At 39.9% G+C, this 24,193-nt stretch overlaps 1 protein-coding gene across 4 annotated transcripts in view; it reads right to left on the reverse strand.

Annotated features, from left to right (window-relative positions):
* EXOC2 (exocyst complex component 2) overlaps positions 1 to 24,193 on the reverse strand; it is a 188,655-nt gene that overhangs the window by 20,173 nt on the left and 144,289 nt on the right. Inside the window, exon 24 of one of the 4 annotated variants that reach the window (XM_077810718.1) lies at positions 19,613 to 19,778. The exons of the other annotated variants lie outside the window; for them this stretch is intronic. Coding sequence (XP_077666844.1) covers positions 19,774 to 19,778 — 5 coding nt within the window. The 3' untranslated portion in view covers positions 19,613 to 19,773. Of the gene's footprint in view, positions 1 to 19,612; positions 19,779 to 24,193 lie in introns of those variants that run through there. 4 annotated transcript variants of the gene reach the window in all.

A 24,193-nucleotide genomic window follows, 5' to 3' on the forward strand; every position in this document is an offset into this window, starting at 1 on the left:
ATATACAAGTTAGGTAGGCACAGTTGAGTTACGTGATGTCAGTACAAACTAGGGAGATGACATGGTGCTTGACAAATATTGTTAGCAACTGGTCCCCCTAAACCAGTACTGAAAATTTTCAAAACTCTTATGGAAAGATGACAAACAGTTTTGCACCTCTTATACTAGTAAAGACCATTTTCAACAGCTGTTCAAGGAGACTTGTTGTGACAACCATTGTCATCAATGAGTCAATTTCCAACTGCACACAGAGCACGAGCAGTTACTAATGTAAAAGGGGTGCTCCTTTTCTTCTATTTCAGGAAGGATTTTTATTCTTCCATGTGGATACACAAAACCAAATAAATCAGGACCTGCAGGCATAATGAACAGCTACAGTATATTTTGAACAAAAAATAATAATAATCAGATTACTAGTTTTTATATCCCTGCAGCTTTTAATGAGCACCGTCATGGAAGCAAAGCATTAGCTTTTTTGTAGTATAATTAATTAAAAATATGAGCAACATCATCCAACTGTAAATTTGTTAGGAAATTCTGTTCAGAAAGTAAAATTTCTACGTATATTGTATTTTTGTATTTCTCCATAACTGCCCTGTGGCCCACACAATTATAGTTTTGGGATACCATGCTGCCAGTCCTATTATATAGCACTAAAGCAAATGCACTGTATAACCATAGGTTGTAATTAGTAGGCCAATCAAGTGAAATGTAACAACATTCTTAAATTTAAAACAGTTCTTATTTAGAGTACTGAGACAATTTCCCATGGGAAGCAAGACTAAGGGGAAAAACAATAGAAGACAGTTGGCAGTTTTTCGAAGAGACATTATTAAGGCACAAGAGCAAACTATCCCACTGTGAAGGAAAAATAGGAAGTATGGCAGGAGACCACCTGGCTTAACCAGGAAACCTTCCATGATCTAAAAATCAAAAAAGGAGTCCTTTAAAAAGTGGAAACTAGGTCAAATGACAAAGGATAAATATAAACAACACAAATATGTAGAATTAGAAAGGCCAAGGCACAAAACAAGATCAAACTAGTTAAAGACATAAAGGGTAACAAGAAAACATTCTACAAATACATTAGAAGCAAGAGAAAGACCAAGGACAGGGTAGGCCCATTACTCAATCGGGGGTAAAAATAATACCAGAAAATGTGGAAATGGCAGAGGTGCTTAATGACTTCTTTGTTTCAGTTTTCACCAAGAAGGTTGGTGGTGATTGGATGACTAACATAGTGAATAACAATGAAAATGAGTTAGGATCAGAAGAGGCTAAAACAGGGAAGGAACAAGTTAAAAATTACTTAGACAAATTAGATGTCTTCAAGTCGCCAGGGCCTGATGAAATGCATTCTAGAATACTCAACGAGCTGACTGAGGAGATATCTAAGCCATTAGCGATTATCTTTGAAAAGTCATGGAAGATGGGAGAGATTCCAGAAGACTGGAAAAGGACAAATATAGTGCCAATCTATAAAAAGGGAAATAAGGACAACGCAGGGAATTACAAACCAGTCAGCTTAACTTCTGTACCCAGAAAGAGAAGGGAGCAACTAATTAAGCAATCAATTTGCAAACATCTAGAAGATAATAAGGTGATAAGTAACAGTCAGCATAGATTTGTCAAGAACAAATCGTGTCAAACCAACCTGATAACAAGCCTTGTGGATAGTGGGGGAAGCTGTAGACGTGGCATATCTTGACTTTGGTAAAGCTTTTGAAACTGTCTCACATGACCTTCTCATAAACAATCTACGGAAATGCAACCCAGATGGATCTACTGTAAGGTGAGTGCAAAACTGGTTGGAATACCATTCCCAGAGAGTAATTATCAGTGGTCACAGTCATAGAATCATAGAATATCAGGGTTGGAAGGGACCTCAGGAGGTCATCTAGTCCAACCCCCTGCTCAAAGCAGGACCAATCCCCAATTTTTGCCCCAGATCCCTAAATGGCCCCCTCAAGGATTGAACTCACAACCCTGGGTTTAGCAGGCCAATGCTCAAACCACTGAGCTATCCCTCCCCCCCATGCTGGAAGGATGTAATGAGTGGGGTCCCACAAGGATCAGTTCTGGGTCTGGTTCTGTTCAATATCTTCATCAATGATTTAGATAATGGCAATAGAGTGTACGTATAAAGTTTGCAGATGATACCAAACTGGGAGGGGTTGCAAGTGCTTTGGAGGATAGGATTAAAATTCAAAATGATCTGGACAAACTGGAGAAATGGTCTGAAGTAAAAAGGATGAAATTCAATACGGACAAATGCGAAGTACTCCACTTAGGAAGGCACAATCAATTGCACACATACAAAATGGGAAATGACTGCCTAGGAAGGAATACTGCGGAAAAGGATCTGGGGGTCATGGTGGACCACAAGCTAAATGATGAGCCAACGGTGTAACACTGTTGCAAAAAAAGAGAACATCATTCTGGGATGTATTAGCAGGAGTGTGGTAAACAAGACACGAGAAGTAATTCTTCCACTCTACTCTGTGCTGATTAAGCCTCAACTGAAGTATTGTGTCCAGCCCTGGGCGCCACATTTCAGGAAGGATGTGGACAAATTGGAAAAAGTCCAGAGAAGAGTGACAAAAATGATTAAAGGTCTGGAAAACATGACCTATGAGGGAAGACTGAAAAAATTGGTTTTGTTTAGTCTGGAAAAGAGAAGACTAAGAGGGGACATTATAACAGTTTTCAAGTACCTAAAAGGTTGTTACAAGGAGGAGGGAGAAAAATTAACCTCTGAGGATAGGACAAGAAGCAATGGGCTTAAATTGCAGGGAGGTAGGTTTAGGTTGGACATTGGGAAAAACTTCCTAACTGTCAGGGTGGTTAAGCACTGGAATAAATTGCCTAGGGTCGGAGGTTGTGGAATCTCCATCATTGGAGATTTTTAAGAGTAGGTTAGACAAACACCTGTCAGGAATGGTCTAGATACTTAGTCCAGCCATGAGGCAGGGGACTGGACTAGATGATCTCTCAAGGTCCCTTCCAGTCCTATGATTCTATGATAACACAGTACTTTTTCTGAATGAAATGTGTTCAAGAATAACCAAAAAAACCCTTGAAATTCTCATGGAGAATTATCAGCCCCTATTGTACAAACACTGTACATTCCACTCCCAAGGTCTTTAAACTGCAAAATCTGTCTAGCCAGAATCCTAGCTGCCACGAGCAATTATTGGCAAAATTACTTGATCAGGAATGTGTGTTTTATATTATGTTCTAAAGACATGCAGAGAAAAGCTGGTTGGGAAGATTTAAACACCCAGATGTGTACGACAGTTTCAACCATACTTTAGCTGATAGAAACTTAGAAAAACAACAACACATCTTCCCATTTTGGGCCAACCACAGCAGTTTTGTACTGATGAAACGTTTGGAAAGAATCTATTATCTGTTAAATACAATTTTCCATTTTATGTCTTAAATAGTTTAGTTTGTGGCAAACAAAACCACCCAGAAAGTTCACTTTTTAGAAAGTTTAACAAAGAATGTAAAGCTTTTGCAATGACTTGTACAAACTCTGAGAAAAACAGAAGGGAAAGATTTGTGGTTCTGAGAAGTAACAGAAACTAAGCTTGCAGTCACTCAGTGGAGTAGTAGTTCAGGAGAGGGTCAGGTAAAGTATTATCCTATCAAATGTACTGCACGTGGGTATACAGGTTTAGCTGCAGAAGAACTATATCACTGAATTCTCCACAAACAACCATAAAACACACACAATACTGCATATCAAATCAATTGGATTCTGAGAGTTGGGTTTTCCAAAGTATTCAGCTAATGTAAGTCCCCCACAAAAAACTGCTGAAAGGTAGAATTTGTGTGGAATGTATACGTATATACAAGTTGCGTATAGTTTTAAAATGATCAGATAAACATGAAAATGTTGTAACTTTTCTACATCTGTGTGCGCAATTTTAACACGTTTTAAAAAGAAAGCAACAAAAATCTGCATGCACAGTGTGTGCTCACCTGAGCATACGGAGTATATTTGAACTCATCAGGACATTTTCTCTATCTGCATGCAACAAGCTAGTTCTTCAAGTGCTCAAACATATTCCAGTGTAAACTGATACAGAAAGAGGATGTGAACATCAAACATTTTAACCTCTTCCACAGCCTAGAAAACTCAAAGCTCAAAGAATGTTCAATTCAGCTAGGACAGCAGGAACATACAGGACATTTTTTAACTCAGCCTAGATTTAACATATTTTAAATGTTTTAAGATTTGAGTTGCTTTAGAAATGATGTATAATACTGGCACAATTAGGAATTTTAACTCTCATTTTATTTGTCTCTTGCCAAGTGAGCCAGTCAGATCGTATGCTGTGGGTCAAGTAGTGTGAGTAAAGAAGGGATTAAGATGAACAAGTTTTATGAAAAAGTAGGTGACATCATTAAATAGTTTTGTTCACAGGTAGTAAACCATACTAGTGATGAGGGTTGATGCAATGTCAAAACTTTAAGAAGGGAAATAGAGAAGAAAGATAAGCAGCAGAGAAGGACCTTAGGAAAAAAAATTACCTACCTTTCCATAATTTATTGAATGCATACGTACATTCTACTGTAGATGTGTGTGCACCTTGTGCACAGTTGCTGGAAATTTTTTCCCTCAGTAATACCTGTCGGGGTAGCGTGAGCACCCTCTGGTGCCTTGCATCACTGCACGAGTGGTATAAAGGACCTCGCTAGCCCCCCGCAAACCTCTCAGGTCCTTTTGAAAAGACTCCAATAGAGAGGGGAAGGAGAGAGGGTCACGGAATGGACATGTGCAGCACATCTTGAAGAACAGTTACAGAAAGATAGATACGCGTTTTTTCTTCTTTGGTGTTTGCACATGTCCACTCCACTACAGGTGATTCACAAGCAGTTTGAACTGGAGGTGGGCGTGGAGTCTACTTGAACAGGGACTGAAGGACCACCTGTCCAAATCTGGCATTGTGTCTAGATTGATGAGAGATGACCTAGTGAGAGACAAACATATGGACTGACAATCAGATTACTGCCCTACAAACATCTGGTATGGTTACATGAGCCAGAAAGGCTACAGAAATTTGCCTGCATCCTGGTTGAGCGAGCCACCATTTTACTGGCAGTGCAATATCAGCTAATTGGTAGCATAAACACAGCTAGAAATCCAGGAAGAGATCCTCTGGATAGCCCTTTACTCTGTATGAAACTGCATCAAAGAGCTGAGAAAAAGACCTGAAAGACTTAGTCCAATACAGGTAAAAAGCCAAAGCTCTTCTAATATATAGAGTATGGAGTTTTTCTTCCCCTCTACTCAAATGAGGCTTTGGAAAAAAAGTCAATAAACAAACTGCTTGATTAATGTGAAAATCAGAGTACTGCTGAGGGAAAAATCTCCAAAAACTGTGTATGAGGTGTGCACACACCTACAGTGGAATGGACATGTGTAATCACTTGAAGAAGAATCTCATGTTGTTAGGCAAATTCACTGTTAGAAAGAAACAAGATGGGTGAGGTGATTTTTTTTTTATTGGATCAACTTCCGTTGGTGAGAGATGAGCTTTCAAGTTCTAGAATTCTTAGAAGAGCTCTGTGGAGTTGGAAAGCACATCTCTTGCACCAACAGAAGTTAGTCCAATAAAAGATACAGCCTGACCCACCTAGTTTCCTCTTACATTCTGGAACCAATACAGCTATAACACTGCATATATATAAGAAAGAAACATAGGCAAGAATACTAACTGCTGCTGTTTTTCAATGCCTGCAGGCAGGACGTTTTGAGAAAGAACAACTCATGGGAGATCCTACAGCTGTCAACTACAAGACAGTTCTGATAATGTCTAAATCCCCACGGTTAAGGGGAATGAATCATTGACACAGAAATTAAAAGCTCTTCATATGGTTATGTCGTCAGTCCTTTTTTAGACAATTTTCAAGACTGAACTATTTGACTTGCTGATGAGAAATCCAAGCCATGGTGAACTGAAGCAGAAACTGAACCTGAGTTTAGAAATGGCTACCAAGTTTTGGAATAAAAAGCACTCGGCTCCAAGGACCCAGTCTTTAGTGTAGGGGAACGGTGATTCATACTGTAGGTCTATGCAACAACACTGGCCAGTATTCAGCATTCTTTGTGGAAAGGCCTGGTGGCCTGGAGGTGTACTAGCATATGTGTTTTGGTGGAAGTAGGAGCCTAAAGATCTGGTAGTATGAAATCTGATTCTAAAGCTCAATTATTATTTGCATAATTCACTGTTCTGGGCTGTCTATGTTCTGAGCACTGAGTTCTGCCAATTATAGTTACTCAGTCTCCCTCTCAGAACTTCTTTGCCTTATTGTTTAATAATTCCCCCCCCCAATTATTATAACACACACAGTATGACAACCCATTTGAGATGAATGTGATTCATGCGTAGTTGCACTGCTCTGATACTTGACTGTCCTTGGTGGGTTCATATGCTGTCCAGACACAAAATGCAGGACTACCATACCAGAACGTATGAAAGGAGGACTGAATGCATGTCATCATCAGTTCTGTCTTAAGAAAGTCACCTGTTCCTTGTGCTGATCTGATGTAGGTATGACAACTCTTTCCAAAAATTCCAAATAACTTTTAATTAACTCATATTAGTGCCATGAAAAATTCTCAAACTTAATTTCAGATGCACAGTTCTGTAACTTTATAACAAGCCACAGATGGCTTTTTGTCACTCAAGATTTTGTATCCCTGCTCTAAGCATTTGCAATGTGTTATATGGAACCATTAAGTAGCCGTTGGAAAAAACTGCACATATCTATTACAGTCATTAAGCACTGCTGTGTAGTTGACATTTAAATAGAAACCAATGAACGGTATCCACAAGCCATGTAACAGTTAAGATCAGAGCGTTTAAAGGAGTTGAATTTCCTTTAGACGCTGTCTGCTTCGCAGTTCAAATGGTGATAGTAATGAATGCTTAAAAATGGTTGTGGCTGGTACCATTTGCCTGATCATTGTGGACAGGGCATTTTGTTTTCCTTGTTATAAAACTGTACTATAGGCTAGTCAGTAGCATGACAAACTACTATTTATTGTTTGTATTATAGTCATGCCTCGAGGCCCCAACTGAGATTGGTGCCCATTGTACTAGGCAGTGTGCATACTGAGAGACAGTCCCTACCCCAGAGAGCTTATTCATACAGTCTAAGGCCAGGTGGAAACATTTATGATAAGTCTGACCTCCTGCATAATACAGGCCATAGAATTTCACTCAGTATTCCTATATCAAGCCCATAAATTCTGGCTCAGCTAGAGCATCTCTTTTAGAAAATTTATAATCTACCGAGTTAAGATAGACAAAAGGTGGGAGGGGAAACAGACACACAGAAAATTAAAATGACTTGTCTTAGGTCACAGCAGGTCAGCAGACAGTCAACAGTGTTTGAATACAGAGGTTGCTCATACAATTTTAATCACAATGTGGGCATGTTAGGGTATCTAATTTTCAGCCATCTTCACACAACTGCTTCATAAAGAATAATCAAGCATTACAGAACAACGCCACAAAGCAGTGAATAGGCTCATACTGATACTTTGACATCTTCCAAAATTATAAAAGCACAACTTGCTCTGAAATTCTTTGCATCTGAATCTCTTTGAAACTAGACTGCATGGATATCAACAAAACAGTTTTTTATTTAAACATTTTTCATTCATTTTATGATAAAGGGAAATTCAAAATCAACTGAATTCTACAACATTAACATTTAGACCTTTGTCCTTTATACCAAAGCACTAATAGTCAGTTATGTGTTTATATAATTCAATACACTTTAACACTTCTGCCTATTCATAAAAGGTAAAAAAAAGAAAAAAAAAAGATTCACTCATAAGTGAATGACAGGCAATGTTGTGAAAAACACAATACGTGGTAGAGACACACTTATACAAAATATTTCACTTCACAGAGTGGCCTCACATATACAAATTCTGAAACATGTATGAATCTGCTCTGATTCAAAGCGATGGCAATGTTTAAGTTAAAGCCAGCCCTGTCATGATCAAAGGCAAAAAATTCAGGTGGCACTATAAAGGAGGAAGTGTAAAGAGTAGGAAAAGAAAGAAGGGCAGGGAAGGAGGAGTGGGCTGATGGCTATGGCACTGATAGGGAAAGCAAAGTTTTTCATTAGATATTTGTAAAAAATTGGCTGTTTATATTATCCAAAAGAAAAAAAAAAAGAAAAAGCCCAAGACTATATTGCCACGTTGGAGTTTCTGGCATCAAAATTCTTTGAAGTTCACACTCGTGGTTGATGTTCTTACCAAAAATCCCTCAATGTTATTAAAGTCTTGTAGTCTACAGTCACTTCTCATACATGATGTGTAATTTGTGGCATTGCTATCACATCCATACATGACAAGGACTAACAATCGTTTAATACTGAAAATCAGTGTAGCTGGAGACATTGACTGGGGATGGCAGAACTTCATGAGAATAAAGTCAGAGTGGAAGAGTAACTATTTGTCTATTGTAATAAAGTAACAAAAATTAACATGACTATAAATGCATCTAGTTGTTTTGGAGGTCCTTTTTAATACCACAAAATTATGACGTTTCCTTTTGTGGTTTATTAAGATTACATTATAATTATTCAATATATTTTCTCTCTGTGTTTGCATATGATTCCAAATACCTTCCCAAAACTTCCTAGTTTCAGAGAAAATTAAAGTTGCACTGTTAGACACCCAAAAATCAGAAAATGCCACAATTAAGGTTGCTTATAAACTAACTTTTACTCTGCTCCCTAATGCTAGTCTATTATATTACTCTTTAACTGTATGATCACATATTTCTAAAATGCCATATAAATCTTTTCCTATAATTTAAGAGCCTGGATGGCATCCTGTAATATTTTTTCCATTCATGTACACTTCTCATACACTAATTTCATTGCCAACGTTCTACAATATCTGTTTTGACACACTGCGTATATGGTAAGACCTCTTCTCTCTGAGGTAATTATTTTAATAATTTTTTTCAACACTTTATGGTATCCATTTTCTTTTCAATCAGCAGCACAGCCAACCTTTGGTTCACTCCATGGGATGAAGTGGCTACTACCGACATAATTTTGGGGCATATTATACATGCCACCATGTTTCCATTTCATTTCATGCTCAGTAAGTATGGTTTAGTGTACTTTTCATGTAAATGACCTTTATGGAGTCAGTATACAGAACGACTAGATATTATATGTGCTGCAAAGGTCGTACATAAAAAGTGTATGAGCTTTTAATGAATTATTTAAGAAATAATTTTTGATCATATAATTAAGTAAAAATTTTTTTATTCTTACCGCTTTCATAGTACTATCAAAGGTTTGAAAACTATTTTCATTGAGGGATTAGACCAATCAGACAAAGGCAGATGTGAAAGATGAGGGTGGGATTCTTTATCTGTGAAGTCAGGGGCAAAGCCCTTGCAAGAAGATCAGACACCCTGCCGACACCAGCTGCTGGGAAGGATGAGGGTGCTAAGATTTGTACCAGGGTGCTGTTTAGATCTCCATCACTTGCATCAGCATCTGTCTAATGTGTCTGATCTGTATATATCCATTTTATGTAAACTAAAGTATTAATTGAAAGGGATTTAATGCATTGTTACTAGTACAATTTAGAAATTTACATTAATTTTTCAAAGAAATAGCATATATTGGCTTCAAATATTTAAGTATGATATCTTAGGAGAGCAAATGTAAAGATAGTTACCATTTCCTATTACATTACTGACTGTGAGATTATTTTTCTTCTGATGCCCTCTTTTAGAAAAATAGCAGTTCAAGTTCCAAGAAACTTGTTTATAATTTCTCAAGGAGGGATCTGGTAGATTTTTAAAAATGTTAATCTATATTTTATTTTAAAATGACTTTTTCTTCTAAAAACCCATAACCTTTCAAGGTATTCTACAAATGTGAGAATAGAATGAGCCCTAAATGTTTGCAGTCATAAGCCTTTCCTGAACTACAGTACCTGCACGTTAGTATGTCATCATATTTGACTGAAGTGCCCCCACCCACACAATGATATCATCTAACCCGCTAGCCTAGCAGCTTGATTTAAAAAAAAGTTAGAGTTCTGACTTGGAAATTCCCCATGGACACAACAAAGCAGCTCACCTCTGCTCCCCACAATAACATGCAGGTTTCTCCCTCCAAAGTGGGCTGATGGGAAATCTGCTTCAACCAATATGTCACCAGCAGTGGCCTATTTTCTTACCCCTGGTAGATAGGCCTGCTTCATTCTAATTACTTAAAATCCATTTTGTCATCATGCTTTTTGACTTCCTCTCATTAGTTTCTTGGGATATAAACTCTTCTAGAACCATGCATTTAAAGCAAGAGGGATGTGAGAAGCTTAAAATGGCATAATTACATGTGGTAGTGACTCTAAAAGTAACACAGGACTCTCAATCAAGGCACCTACTTTACTCTAACTAAAACTCCTCAAGCTATTTGTTAAGATTTTTTTTTGGTTGGTTTGGCCCCTTTTAGATTCATTATTTGCAAACTGACCCTTTTTTTAAAAAAATATGCTAATTACAAGTAGTCACCAAATACTTTAGATGAATAATTTTCACTTAATTGTTTGCTTTGACTATTCACTATGTTGCATTCTATGGTTGGTCACGCTAGTAAGGGAACAGAAATAATAATATATGACTGAGAGATTGAACATTTTTAAACAGGACAATAGTGCCTAGCTAATGATGAACATAGTTCTCTTAAAAATTATTAGGAAAAAAATGCATTTTCTTTATTCAGTGCCATACAAAAATATACTTACACTACAAGCATAAGGGGTTTATGCCCCTAAATCACCTACGTGCTTTCGAAAATTCCACCATATAGTTTTAGGTGGAAAAATCTAAATTTAATCTGACGTCCCAGGACCATTATACCACACAAAGACAGCAACAAGCAATGGATTATGTTGTTCTTGTATTACCAATGAAACTACTGCAAGTCTAGAGGACCACAGAGGTGGTATGTTCAGTGTCTTCAGCAGACTCAGTACTCCATGGATTTATGGTGTATAAGATTTCTTCTACAAATAATATTGTTAGTCTGCTCATTTTGCCACATGCAATTGTGACAGCAATTCATTTCAATATAATTATGATAGAACTATCCACAAATAAGCATAGTTTCATCTAAAAGGAAAGGCAACGTTGGAAGAAATTCAGTGGTCACAACTAATCTGGGTTTGAAAATACAACTACTTTATACATAATTGTACTATTTGCAGGCTTGTAGGAATTCATAAGAGACACCTGAAACAACCAAAATGCCGTTAGTGCTGCAATTTGATTAAAGCAGAGAGAAAACATTTACAGACAATGACTCCAGAGCATCATTTGAACTTTCTTTTACAAGAATGTAAAACTTTTCTATGAGCCATTTCCTGCTACTGCTGAAAAATATTCCTCCTTTAAACAGAGATGGATTTCAAGGTACTGTACCCAATGTTGTTTTGATAGTAGTTTCAGAAGAAAATGTGAATGTGTGGGTAAGCTCTGGAAACTCTTTGGAGAGACTACCTACTTATCTAACCACACTTCCTGTTTTTAACCCATTTGTCCTAAATCAGTCCCTAGTCTACTGACAAAAAATAGATATAACAATGTGCTATAAATAGCTCATTAGTTCTCTTTGTAAAACTGAAAATGGTCTGATAAATCTATCAATTTTTTGTTCACAGCAGGTCCACATTAAGTAGCACACTGATTAATGCTATGGAAGGTACATAAACTGCTGGTGGTGCACTGGTTTTTGTCATAATTTGGAAAAACAGAAGATGATAACTCAAAGATCAGAGATTCAGAATGCATTTGGGATAGAGGCCAAGAGAATCGAAGGCTAAGCGTGGGTGATCTCTGCATACATTCTGAGGATCTGTACTTTGTTTCCTTTAAATTCTTCTCAACATAATTGACAGTAAGCATGAAGAAATGCTGTCTCCTCACAAATGAAAGTGAAAAAGCCATCAGAAATAACAATGATATAAAAGGACCTACATACTTACTAGCTGAAAGGTAAAGAAAGTGCAACTACCAGCAGACAGATTTGAAGGCTATCTTGCTTGGGAAAGGCTTTTTTAAGACAATCAAAATGCAGAGAGTTATTAGGGAAAGGGGAATAGATTCCAACCTTTCTGTTGGCCAGGGGTGTAGGGAAAACACAGCCAAGGATTTCCAGAACTGAAGTCGAGTGTGCTATATCCCTGAACTAGTTCTTCCCCACTCACTTTTTTAAAGCTATGACACATTGTATTGATGTGATATATATACACCTTGTGGACGGCAGGTGGACATTTACCAGCTCATTATCACAACAATAGTTTTAAAAAAACATAAAAATGAAAACTATTATTAAGTCTGTGCTTCGTTGTGCTCTATTTTAGTTCAATAATTGAACAGACGATTATTTCAGGGTGCACAAACTAGAGTCTGCATACTTCTGTGCTTGAATTGGCTAGCAGCACCAGCGAACAGTAAGTGGTGACATTGTTGCAGCTAGTGTTCTAATCTGAACATGTGCTTAAGTCTAGAGCAGAGGTTCCAAATTGTGGAGAGAGCCAGGCAGCTGTGTGAAAGTGCTGGCTCTGTTCCCTGGTGCCCAAACTAAGAAGCTGTAAAACATGGACCTGGAACTATTCAGGATCTGCTGCTGAGGCTGCTTCATAAAAGGTTTTGCCTCCTACTCCTCAAATCTGACTCATGGGTGCCACTAGAGAGAGATGCAGGGGTCAGAGCCAGACCAGCTGCCACTACCAGATCCTGACTAGTCACCAGGAGAACCACCACTATCACTACCTGACTGAGACCTGCTCCCGCCACTGAAGGGGTAGGAGAAGCAGCACTAGATGGAGGGAGGTAGGAGCAACACCATGAGGGTGCTACAATTTGAAGTGAAAAGCAGCACTGGGAGACTCTGTATGGGAGTTGTGGGCAGGGAATGAGGTCACTGGAGTAGGAATCTGAAAAGCACTGCCGGTGGGAGGAGGCCCAGGCACTTGAATGGGCAGTAGTTATGAGAGAATTTAGTTTTGTTTAAGGAGGTTTATTTCCATCTGTTTGGGCAGGAGGGAAATTGCATCTCTCTCTCTCTCTCTCACACACACACACCAAGAATAAACCAAATTTCAGTCTATTAACATGGCAACAAGGAATGAACTTGGGGAAAATATGCATTTATGTGCAACAATATATTCTTCAAATAATTTCACAATTTCAAGTTTATAGTTACATGTATAAATCCTCATCCTAACATGTAAATTAGATATCTGAGCACCAATTCCCTATCAAAAGCACCACTTACCCTATTAATAATCCATCTCTCTTGAACACACTGCTTAAGGCACAAGAAATAGGGGCTTCCAATTTTCTTTTCTCTTGTGCTATCAGTCTGTTGTTCTAGCTGCTTTTTAAAAGCACTGCGATACTCAAAAATCTTGTCATAGATTTTAGAAGGTACAAGGAAAAGTGCTATAATTTCAGACTCTCTCTCAGTACGAAGTGTCGCAATCCCTTTGTACTATTGCATTTGGTGTGTCCTATGTTGGCTTTTACTGAAAATGAAAATAGGAAACGCAGTAGTAGTAGACTCCTGGCTTCAGAGAGTTTAGGAGTCAAATATGGTTTCTACAGCTACTGTGTTTCTGTTGTTCCATTACTTAGGGCAGTGTTTCCCAAATTTTTCAAAGCTGATCCCCTGTTCAGGAAAATGAAGCTAACTGCAACCCTCACTTCAGCTGTCCCATGCATTGTCAAAGGACTACACTTTTTAATTTGCACATCTTCCATACCTCTCTCCCTTCCCAACACCACTTTGGAAAATGAAGACCTAAGGCCCAATCATGAGCCTACTTATATTAATGGCGAAACTCCAACTGAATTAATGGTGCAGGATCAGATTCCCCCACCCCCTATGTCCAAATCTGCCCCAATGAAAAAAATTTCTACAAAATACAAACAGATTCAGTGCAAGGTAAACCCTGTCCCTTGTTCAAAAGCACTTCATCGACAAAAGAGAGCAGCTGTAGACACACATAACTAGAAGATACTGGAGGCGCAACATAAAAAAATCCCCCAAAATAAATTCTTTATTTAAAAACTACATTAAAAACCATCACCTCTCCTTACCAAAAAACAAAAATACTCAAAAATCCAGAAATCTATACCAATGTTTCCTTTCATTAACACAAACCAACCATAGACTACAAGAATATTCATTTCTTTCTTTCAAATCCATCAGTTTTTGAAAGCATCCTGAAGGTGTCTTTTCATGATTTTATAAAACCTAATATTATTAAAACCCTTCAATACACAAAACAGCTCAAAAGTGATATGTATTCTACTTACAATTCCCAAAGTCATTGTTAAAGTAATAACAACCTGTCATAGCCTTTGTAAGATGAAATGACAGCAATTTCAAAAATGAAAAATGAGTTTAGAGATATACCATGTTTATGAATTTACTTGGGTTGTCACTCAAACATTATGAATATTACTATAAGACATTATCAGAAAATTGAAGCCAATTGATGCAAAAAAGACCTACATCATAGAGAAAATGTATGGAACAATATGGAACTAACACTGGGTGTCTAATTCTCTCCTACATACGAGGCCACCTCAACATCTGACCTTCAAACTATTCAAGATATTTGGCTAAACTTGCTTTTGGCTAAACTTACTATCATGACTTAAGATACACAGCCCAGGTGGCGAAGAAATAGGGGTGATCTCAAAAAAGGAAATGGAGTAGAGCCATCTGGATTTCTTGAAGGGTTTATTTTAGTTTATTTATTAAATATGCAACATTAAAGTTGTCTCTTCTTGAGAAGCAAGGTTTTCCAGCAATCGAAAGGTGTGTATCTATAACTTGTTCTATCTTTTACTGGGTAGTCTAAGTAATATCCCATTTGAACAATCCAACACATTTTCTGAAGGCTGTGCTGATGGCATTTCATTATTACAGTAGCACTTAAAGGTCCAGCACAAGTCAAGGTTCCTTCATGTTAGGTGCTGCATATGCATGTAGTATAAAAAGTCCAATTCTTGCACCAAGAATTTACAATCTTGGGCCCCAAACCTACAATGGCTTATGCATGTGTTTAACTTTAATGACATGAGCAGTCCCACTGACCTGAAGCAAATAAACAAAGGAAAGGGAAACAACAGTAAACATTTTTTCCACAGACTGGATCTGTGCACAATTTCTAGATTTATTTTTTTTGTTAATGGAGACAAGTGACCAGATCAGTGTCAGTCATCTCAGTTCACCAGCTGTCTAGCCATTATCAGTTAGCAGTGTTCTGTAGGTATTAAGGAAGAACAGCGTCTTAGGGAGAATCTGAAGGAAGATAAGGATCCTGGTTTTGAATTTGGGTCCCCTGGCAACTGCAGCAGAAGGCCATACTGTGACATTCTGTACCTCGTGGGAGCACCGTACACCACCATGTTCATCCTTATAATATGACTGTGTGGTATCTAATGCAAAGTTTGTCAAGTTGGGTGTCTTTGGAAGGCTCATGATATACTGAGCATCGTTGTTATGGTGATGTTATAGTAACTGTTGTTACAGCAATGCTATAGGTTGTAATTTCAAGTATATAGTTATGAGGCTGAAAAAGTGTCTTCATGGCTTAAAATAAGCCCAGGCAAAAACGCTCTATGAGCAGAGGGGCAGTTCACACCTCATCAAGGCACGTATGGGACAAACACAGCCCAGCCTCACAGGAACAAAGGGCTCTGGCCTAGGCACCAACAAAAGGATCTGTTTGACTCTCGAGTGAGTCACACCCCTTCCTTTGGTCAGTTTGGGACTGCGATGAGGTAATGCTCACCTTACTCTGAAGGGGGGGAGCAGCACGAAGACAACAGGGAAGAAGGAACATGATAAAAGGGAGAGACGTTTGCCATGCTCTTCCGCTCTCTTCCAGCTCCATCTACAGACACCACCACCAAAAGACTAAAGTGCTGATCAAAGGGGAGAGCCTGGGTGAAGGGCAACCAGATAGCCTGTGGTGAGAAGCACCTAAGTTTGCTTTTATTTCATATGACCAAATCTGACTTGTTATGCTTTGACTTATACTCATTTAAAATCTCTCTTTTATAGTTAATAAATTTGTTTGTTTATTCTACCTGAAGCAGTGTGTTTGGTTTGAAGCGTGTCAGAGACTCCCTTTGGGATAACAAGCCTGGTGCATATCAATTTCTTTGTTAAATTGACAGACTCATATGGGCTTGCAGTGTCCAGCGGGCATAACTGGACACTGGAAGACAGAGGTTCCTAGGGTTGTGTCTGAGACCGGAGATGTTGGCTGTTGTCGTTTGGTTGCACAATCCAAGGAGCAGCTTACATGCCAGAGGCTGTGCATGAACAGCCCAGGAGTGGGGGTTCTCACAGCAGAGCAGGGTAAGGCTGGCTCTCAGAGTTGAGGATTGGAGTGACCTAGCAGATCACCGGTCCAGATAACACCAGAGTGGAATGTCACACATACTCCCTCTTTTTCTTTGTTTACCAGATTGGAGTATTTAACATTTTAACTTTCTCTGGTAAAACCTAACTTCTTTGTATACAAACATGGTCCCTACTTCAATGACAAGAAGGATAACAATTATTCTGACTTTCACCCACTGTTGACAGCCATTTTTATTCCAGATTTCTCCGTATGATATTTTCAAAATGTAGAATCTGTGTTACAATCAAATGTGTGGTACCAGAGAGAAGGCGTACCAGTAATAATTATTCTCAAGCGTGCAGGCTTTATATTTTGTGACAAACAGCTTCATAAAAACAGCTCTCAATTTTGTCCATGTGCCTAAGAAAGGACAACAATGACTTTATGCCATACTGCAATAGGAAGACTGTGGCAGTTTTGTAGACATGTATTATATCACTGGAGTAAACAGATGATCCTTTACACCCCCTTCACCACCTTCTCAAAAAAAAAAAAAAAAAGACAAAAAGAGTTGCTAGGTGTGCAGTATTCATTGAAGTTACACACTTATTTTGCATAATTAGACAGAGGTTAAGAATTCCCCCCCTCACTTTCTAGTTTCAGAGAACCTCCACTGCAGCCCTTTATATTTTGAGTGGTATGGTTTTGAAAGTGACCGGGCTTTCTTAGCACATACTGTACAAGGAAGCCTTAAAATTATTAAAGCCAAAATTTAACATTTGGAAACGATCTGAGCTTAGGAGAGATCTAAAGTAACTGGAAAGCTTAAGATTTTTCACAGTTCAAAGTAAAGAGTTTTAATAATGTTGAATTACTCTGATTCTCTGAACAAGTCCAGCATTCTAATCCCATCCAAACACTAATAAAATTTTTAAGTGTTTCATTAAATTTAAATTGCACAGTGTAAAGAAATTTTAAATTAATATAACACTTATTACAATAGGCCTGCTGTATTGTTTAGGGTCTATCAGATTTTCCGATTTAAACCCTTAAAGAGTTTACAACTTGGCTGTAAAAAGAACACATTCCAGATTGAACTTTACATAAAAGTTCCCAGCCAAAGTTTTTAGCCAAAAATTTCAATCCAAAAAATACAGATCAGAAAATGTTAAAGTACTAAGACAGGCACGAGTGATTATCCATATGCCCCCACCCAGTAACAAACTTTCATATTTTTACACTGATATTTGATTAGTGTCTGAGTATTTAAAACAGAAACCATCTTTAACATGAAGTTGCTACTGTACATGGTCAGAATATTTGTGCTTGAATGAGGGTGTATTCCCACTGATAGCTCAGGTTTTGCTTTCTACTTGATCCTGTGTTTGTCACATCACAGTTGTTGCCAGGGTAGTGAATTGTCTAGTGGTTTGAGTAGGGGTATCAAGTTTGCTAGGTTTTAATAAGGCTCTACATTGACCTGCTGTGTGGTCTTGGGTAAACCCCAGCCTCCCTGTCCCTCATTTTCTGCCTCTACAAAATGGAACAACAACTGCCTTAGAGGGGTAGTATACCGCTTAATGTTTGTAAAGCGCTTACAGATCCTTGGATGAAAGATGCTATGTTATTATCAGTGGAGGACATAAGTAAGAGTACAGAATATGTCCACTTTTTATTAACTGGAGATTAAAGGCCTAAATGATGAAACTCCAGTCTCCAGGTATTCAGCTATTACAGGTTTCAGAGTAGCAGCCGTGTTAGTCTGTATTCGCAAAAGAAAAAGAGTACTTGTGGCACCTTAGAGACTAACAAATTTATTTGAGCATAAGCTTTCGTGAGCTACGAAAGCTTATGCTCAAATAAATTTGTTAGTCTCTAAGATACCACAAGTACTCCTTTTCTTTCAGCTGTTACAGTGATGAGGGCAGTATAAGAATCTAAACAGATAAACAGGAGACTATTCTGTATACTATTCTATTAGCACTTCGGATAGAAAGATCAGGTTATTTTGATATAGCCCACCCTGCTCAGAAGCACAAATTTCTCAAAAGAAGTAAAGACTGTATTTAGGTATAAAATGAGATGACATTTTGACTAAAATGTACAAAAGAATACTGTTCAGCTTAATGATTCCATGACTGTGTCACAGGGAACACCATCTGTTGGATTTGCCCTATCACTAAGTAGCAATTCTTGGGACTTTTGTTACCTGATCAGCTTTACAAAATGTACCAGGTGAACCATTACTTCCACTTCTCTGCAACTAAAAGCATTCATCCTTTGCATCAAAATAGCTCTCTTTGGTTAATTTCACTTTAACCTCGAGTTCTCTTTCTCTAACTTCACTTTCAAACTTGTTTTAGAAGATATGACATAATTTTCTTGTATCTCTCATTTCTAATAACAAGGCAATATAGAACTGTTGTATGTGCATTAGTGGTTAATTAACGTATAGTATATTAATGCAATAACATATGTACTATCTGAACAATAAACATTACGAACTGGATTCACTCCAGCAGGTGCAAAGAGATGTATGTTGTACCCTCTTTGCCCAAAAAGAGCTTTGAACCTGATTTCTGTTAGTTTGTGCTTCCAGAACCTATGCCCTTAGTATAGCTATTAACTAGCAATTCATTGCCATTTGGGAATAATCTTCCACATCATTTCTTATGGCTGGAATAGTCTTTCACTTCTTGTGCACCTGTCTGTCTTCATCCAAAACCCTTCTTGCAACATACTTTGACATCAAGCCTATCAGTGATAATCCACTAGAGCAGTAGTTCCCAAACTTGTTCCGCCGCTTGTGCAGGGAAAGCCCCTGGCGGGCCACGCTGGTTTGTTTACCTGCCGCGTCCGCAGGTTCGGCCGATCACGGCTCCCAGTGGCCGCGGTTCGCTGCTCCAAGGCCAATAGGAGCCACTGGAAGCAGCGGCCAGTATGTCCCTCGGCTCGCGTCGCTTCCAGCAGCTCCCATTGGCCTGGAGCAGCAAACCGCGGCCACTGGGAGCCGCGATCGGCTGAACCTGCGGACACGGCAGGTAAACAAACCGGCCCGACCCTCCAGGGCCTTTCCCTGCACAAGAAGCGGAACAAGTTTGGGAACCACTGCTCCAGAGAGTGTCACCCATACCCCTGCTAACTTACTTCTCCTCTGTGGCCCTTCAGCTTTTCCCCTGTATTCGCCTGCCATAGCCCCCAGGCAAAATATTTTACTGGAGAGGATGCTTCTGTCCATGTCTTTTGGCAAACACTGTGTAGCAGGTCAGGATCCGGGATTTCAGCACCTCTCCTTAGAAGCTGAAGAACTTCGCTTTCTTTGGAGGCGGTCTGCGTGAAGTAACCTAGTCTGTGAGTCATATAATCACATTTTAAAAACAAGGATTAATTAAAAATAGAGAGGAAATGGTAGCAAAACAAAATAAACTATTTTCTCCCCTGAAAACTTCACAAAGCCTAATGAGACAGGTTTTCTTTATATTAGTTACAGAAAGAAAGGGAAAATCTCGCATCTCTAAAAAGCAAATCCCTCTTATGACCATCCCTTCTCAGCTTGGCCCAGCCATTCTTTCTGTGTCCAGAGATCTTCTACCTCTTCCAGCCTACTTATCAAGTGGTTGGTGTAGAGTTCATTGTCATATCAGGGTGAGGTTACCTTAACATTTGCACAAAGAGTGTTTTATCGGGAGTACCATCTGAAGGGAATACAGAAGTCTTATTTTGCCCCCCATGCAAGAACTATTGTCCCCTAATCACTTTTGGGATGTTCCCCTACTTCTTGACTCCAAGTTTAAAATGTCACAGGCCATCTTGGACTCTCCTCATAGTCAAGATGATTGACTTGAGATTTGCACGTCTCTTTTTCTTATTTATGGTAGTTGAATCACCCTCCTGCCTCTTAAAATCTCTGTTGTCAGTTTTCCATTGCCATGAAATTATCAGAACTCCAGCCCTCTGTCACAGCGGGAAATGTAAATGATATAAAAAAAATTATAAAATTCAACTCACAAACACATTCAAAATAAATTATATGATCTGTACATTCCTGAAAACAATGCTGCTGTCCCAGAGCCTGCTCTGGACTTGCACCTGTCCTGGTACATGGAGAAGAGGGGGCAAGGACCCCCCCCCCAGTTCCACCTCTGCACTAGGACAGGCACAATAGTATTTATGTTCTACTGAGAGCAAGCTTCTAGATGTTCCCCTTCATGGCATCCCTGGGGGAACAAATAACCCTCAGGGAACTGAGATCATGATGGAACTGGCAGGATGCAGAGTGGGTAACATGTTTCATCATCCTAAAGGATGGTTCTAGTTCTCTGTAGCTTCTCTCCTGAGTGGTGTAACTATCTGGCACAATGTAGACCCCAGCACTTACTGTTTTTTCTCCCCATACTACTTCCCCTGTATTTGTCTGCCACAGCTGATCACAAGATGTCGTATGCACATGTTTTTATTGGTTCTTTGTTTAAATATAATTTAGGCCCTGATCCTGCAGACTCTTATGCTTTACTGCCATGAGTAACCCCCCTTAAAATCAATAGGATCAATCACATCTGTAAAGTTAAACACATGCATAATTGTTTGCAGGATCAGGGCCTTAGATTGCAATCTTCTTATGTCTTTTTGTTTTCCTGTAAAGCACCATGCACACTTACAGGGCTACAAAAATAATAGTTGGCAGTATGGTAGATCTGCATCTAATCAAACAGTACGAAGCTGTTTCTAATAAGGTGAGCTTATTACAAAGCCAGGGTTATTCGTGTTTGGGTAACTGAAATCCAAAAAAAAGGTTTTGCTTTTGGAGGGCAGGGGGTTTCTTTAGTGTTATGGCAACTATTTACAACTAGAGAGTCAATTTTCCATGTTTCAGCTAGAAGACTTTTGTTGCTCAGAAATCTAATTTGTGTTATTTTGTCAAATGCTTTCTTCAAAAACAAATGCCTGTGGAAGTGCGTGTTGTCTGATAAACTAGATTTTCACCAAAGTGATACACCTGCTTTCCAGAGCAGAAAGAAGAGCTTTCTTTCTGGGCTCTGTCTCTTACGTCCTTCCATGATCTGGTATACAGTTCTGGGTTCCCAAAATGGCTCCCTTGGAGTACCTAGCCTCTTGCAGACCCTGGCTCAGGGCCTTCCTCAGGATGCTTCCTGTGGTTTGAGCTCACTCTCAGTCTTTTTATAAGGTGTCCATTAATCTATCACCTGACCCTCGTTCGTCTGTCCCCCTCAGGCTGGGAAGAGGCTAATTAATTACAGCACAAATGTAGCTGGCCCTATTTCCCTCTGCATAAAGCATGGTTTCCAAAAAAATTAAATACAATGACATGCACTCAAATGACACGCAAGCTACATACTATTTCATGTTTCAGCATGTGCTATTATCTTATTGGAATCTAACATCTTTGTGAGAGTAACCATAAACTCATATAAATTCCAAAGAAAAGGAATTACGTGAGATGATCACAATATGTAATGTAGCATTTTAGTGCGGTTGTTTAATAGAATCATAGATTAGGGTTGTAAGAGACATCAGGAAGTCATCTAGTCCAACCTCCTGCTCAAAGCAGGTCCAAGCCCAACTAAATCATCCCAACCAGAGCTTTGTCAGGCGGGCCTTAAAAACCTTTAAGGATGGAGATTCCACCACCTCCCTAGGTAACCATTCCAGTGCTTCATCTCCCTCCTAGTGAAATAGTTTTTTCTAATATCCAACGTAGATCTCCCCCACTGCAACTTGAGATCATTGCTTCTTGTTCGGTCATCTGCCACCACTGAGAACAGCCTAGCTCCATCCTCTTTGGAAACCCCCTTCAGGAGTTGAAGGCTGCTATCAAATCCCCCCTCACTCTTCTCTTCTGCAGACTAAATAAGGCCACTTCTCTCAGCCTCTCCTCATAAGGCATGTGCCCCAACCCCCTAAACATTTTCGTTGCCCTCTGCTGGACTCTCTCCAATTTGTCCACATCCTTTCTGTAGTAGGAGGGGCCCAAAACTGGATGCAATACTCCAGATGTGGCCTCACCAGTGCCAAACAGAAGGGAATAATCTCTTTCCTCAATCTGCTCGCAATGATTGGCCCTGCAAGCCTGGGAGGCGGGAGAAGCAGAGCGGGGCGGCATGCTCAGGGGAGGAGGAGGAGCAAAGGTGAGCTGGGGCGGGAAGCGGTTCCCCTGCGAGCCGTGCCCCCCTGCCTCGTTACTTGCTGCAGGCAGCACTCCCCGCGCCCCCCTGCCCCAGCTCACCTCCGCTTCACCGCCTCCCCGGAGTGTGCTTTTGGCCGCCCCCAACCACTTGGCAACCTAGGCGACTGCCTAGTTCGCCTAGTGGTTGCACCGGCCCTGGTTTCCATCCTGTAGCAGTGCATGGAATTCTTCCGTCCTAAGTGCAGGACTCTGCACGTGTCCTTGTTGAACCTCATCAGATTTCTTTTGGCCCAATCCTCCAATTTGTCTAGGTCACTCTGGACCCTATCCCTACCCTCCAGCACATCTGCCTCTCCCCCCAGCTTAAGTGTCATCCGCGAACTTGCTGAGGATGCAATCCATCCCATCATCCAGATCATTAATGAAGATGTTGAACCAAACTGGCCCCAGAACCGACCCCTGGGGCACTCCACTTGATACCAGCTGCCTACTAGACATTGAGCTGTTGAACACACTACCCGCTGAGCCCTACAATCTAGCCAGCTTTCTATCCACCTTATAGTCCATTCATCCAATCCATACCTTTTTAACTTGCTGGCAAGCATACTGGGGGAGACTGTATTAAAAGCTTTGCTAAAGTCAAGATATATCATATCCACCGCTTTCCCCATATTCACAGAGCTAGTTATCTCATCATAGAAGGCAATCAGGTTGGTCAGGCATGACTTGCCCTTGGTGTATCCATGTTGACTGTTCCTGATCACCTTCCTCTCCCCAAGTGCTTCAAAATGGATTCCTTGAGGACCTTCTCCACGATTTTTCCAGGGACTGAGGTGAGGCTGACCTGTCTGTAGTTCCCCGGATTCTCCTCCTTCCCTTTTTTAAAGATGGACACTATATTTTCCTTTTTCCAATCGTCTGGGACCTCCTCCAATTGCCACAAGTTTTCAAAGATAATGGCCAAAGGTGCTCAATCACATCAGCCAACTCCCTCAGCACCCTCGGATGCATTAGATCTGGACCCATGGACTTGTGCATGTTCATCTTTTCTAAACAGTCCGTAACCTGTTCTTTCACCACTGAGGGCTGCTCACCTCCACCCCATACTGTGCTGCCCAATGCAGCAGTCTGGGAGGTGGGGACCGAGGCAAAAAAAGCATTGGAGTACTTCAGCTTTTTCCACATCCTCTATCACTAGGCTGCCTCCCCATTCAGTAAGGGTCCCACACTTTCCCTGACCCCCTTCTTGTTGCTAACATACCTGTAGAAACTCTTCTTGTTACCCTTCACATCCCTTGCTAGCTGCAACTCCAGTTGTCCTTTTGCCTTCCTGATTACACCCCTGCATGCTCGAGAAGTATTTTTATCCTCCTCCATACTCATCTGTCCAAGGTTCTACTTCTTGTAAGCTTCCTTTTTGTGTTTTAAGCTCACTGACGATTTTGCTGTTAAGTCAACGTGATCACCTGCCATATTGGCTATTCTTTCTGCACATTGGGATGGTTTATTCCTGCGCCCTCCATAAGGCTTCTTTAAAATACAGCCAGCTCTCCTGGACTCCATTCCCCCTCATATTAGCCTCCCAGGGGATCCTGCCCATCAGTTCCCTGAGGGATTCA

This window comes from Eretmochelys imbricata, chromosome 2 (assembly GCF_965152235.1).
Source record: "Eretmochelys imbricata isolate rEreImb1 chromosome 2, rEreImb1.hap1, whole genome shotgun sequence".
Taxonomy (NCBI): domain Eukaryota; kingdom Metazoa; phylum Chordata; order Testudines; family Cheloniidae; genus Eretmochelys; species Eretmochelys imbricata.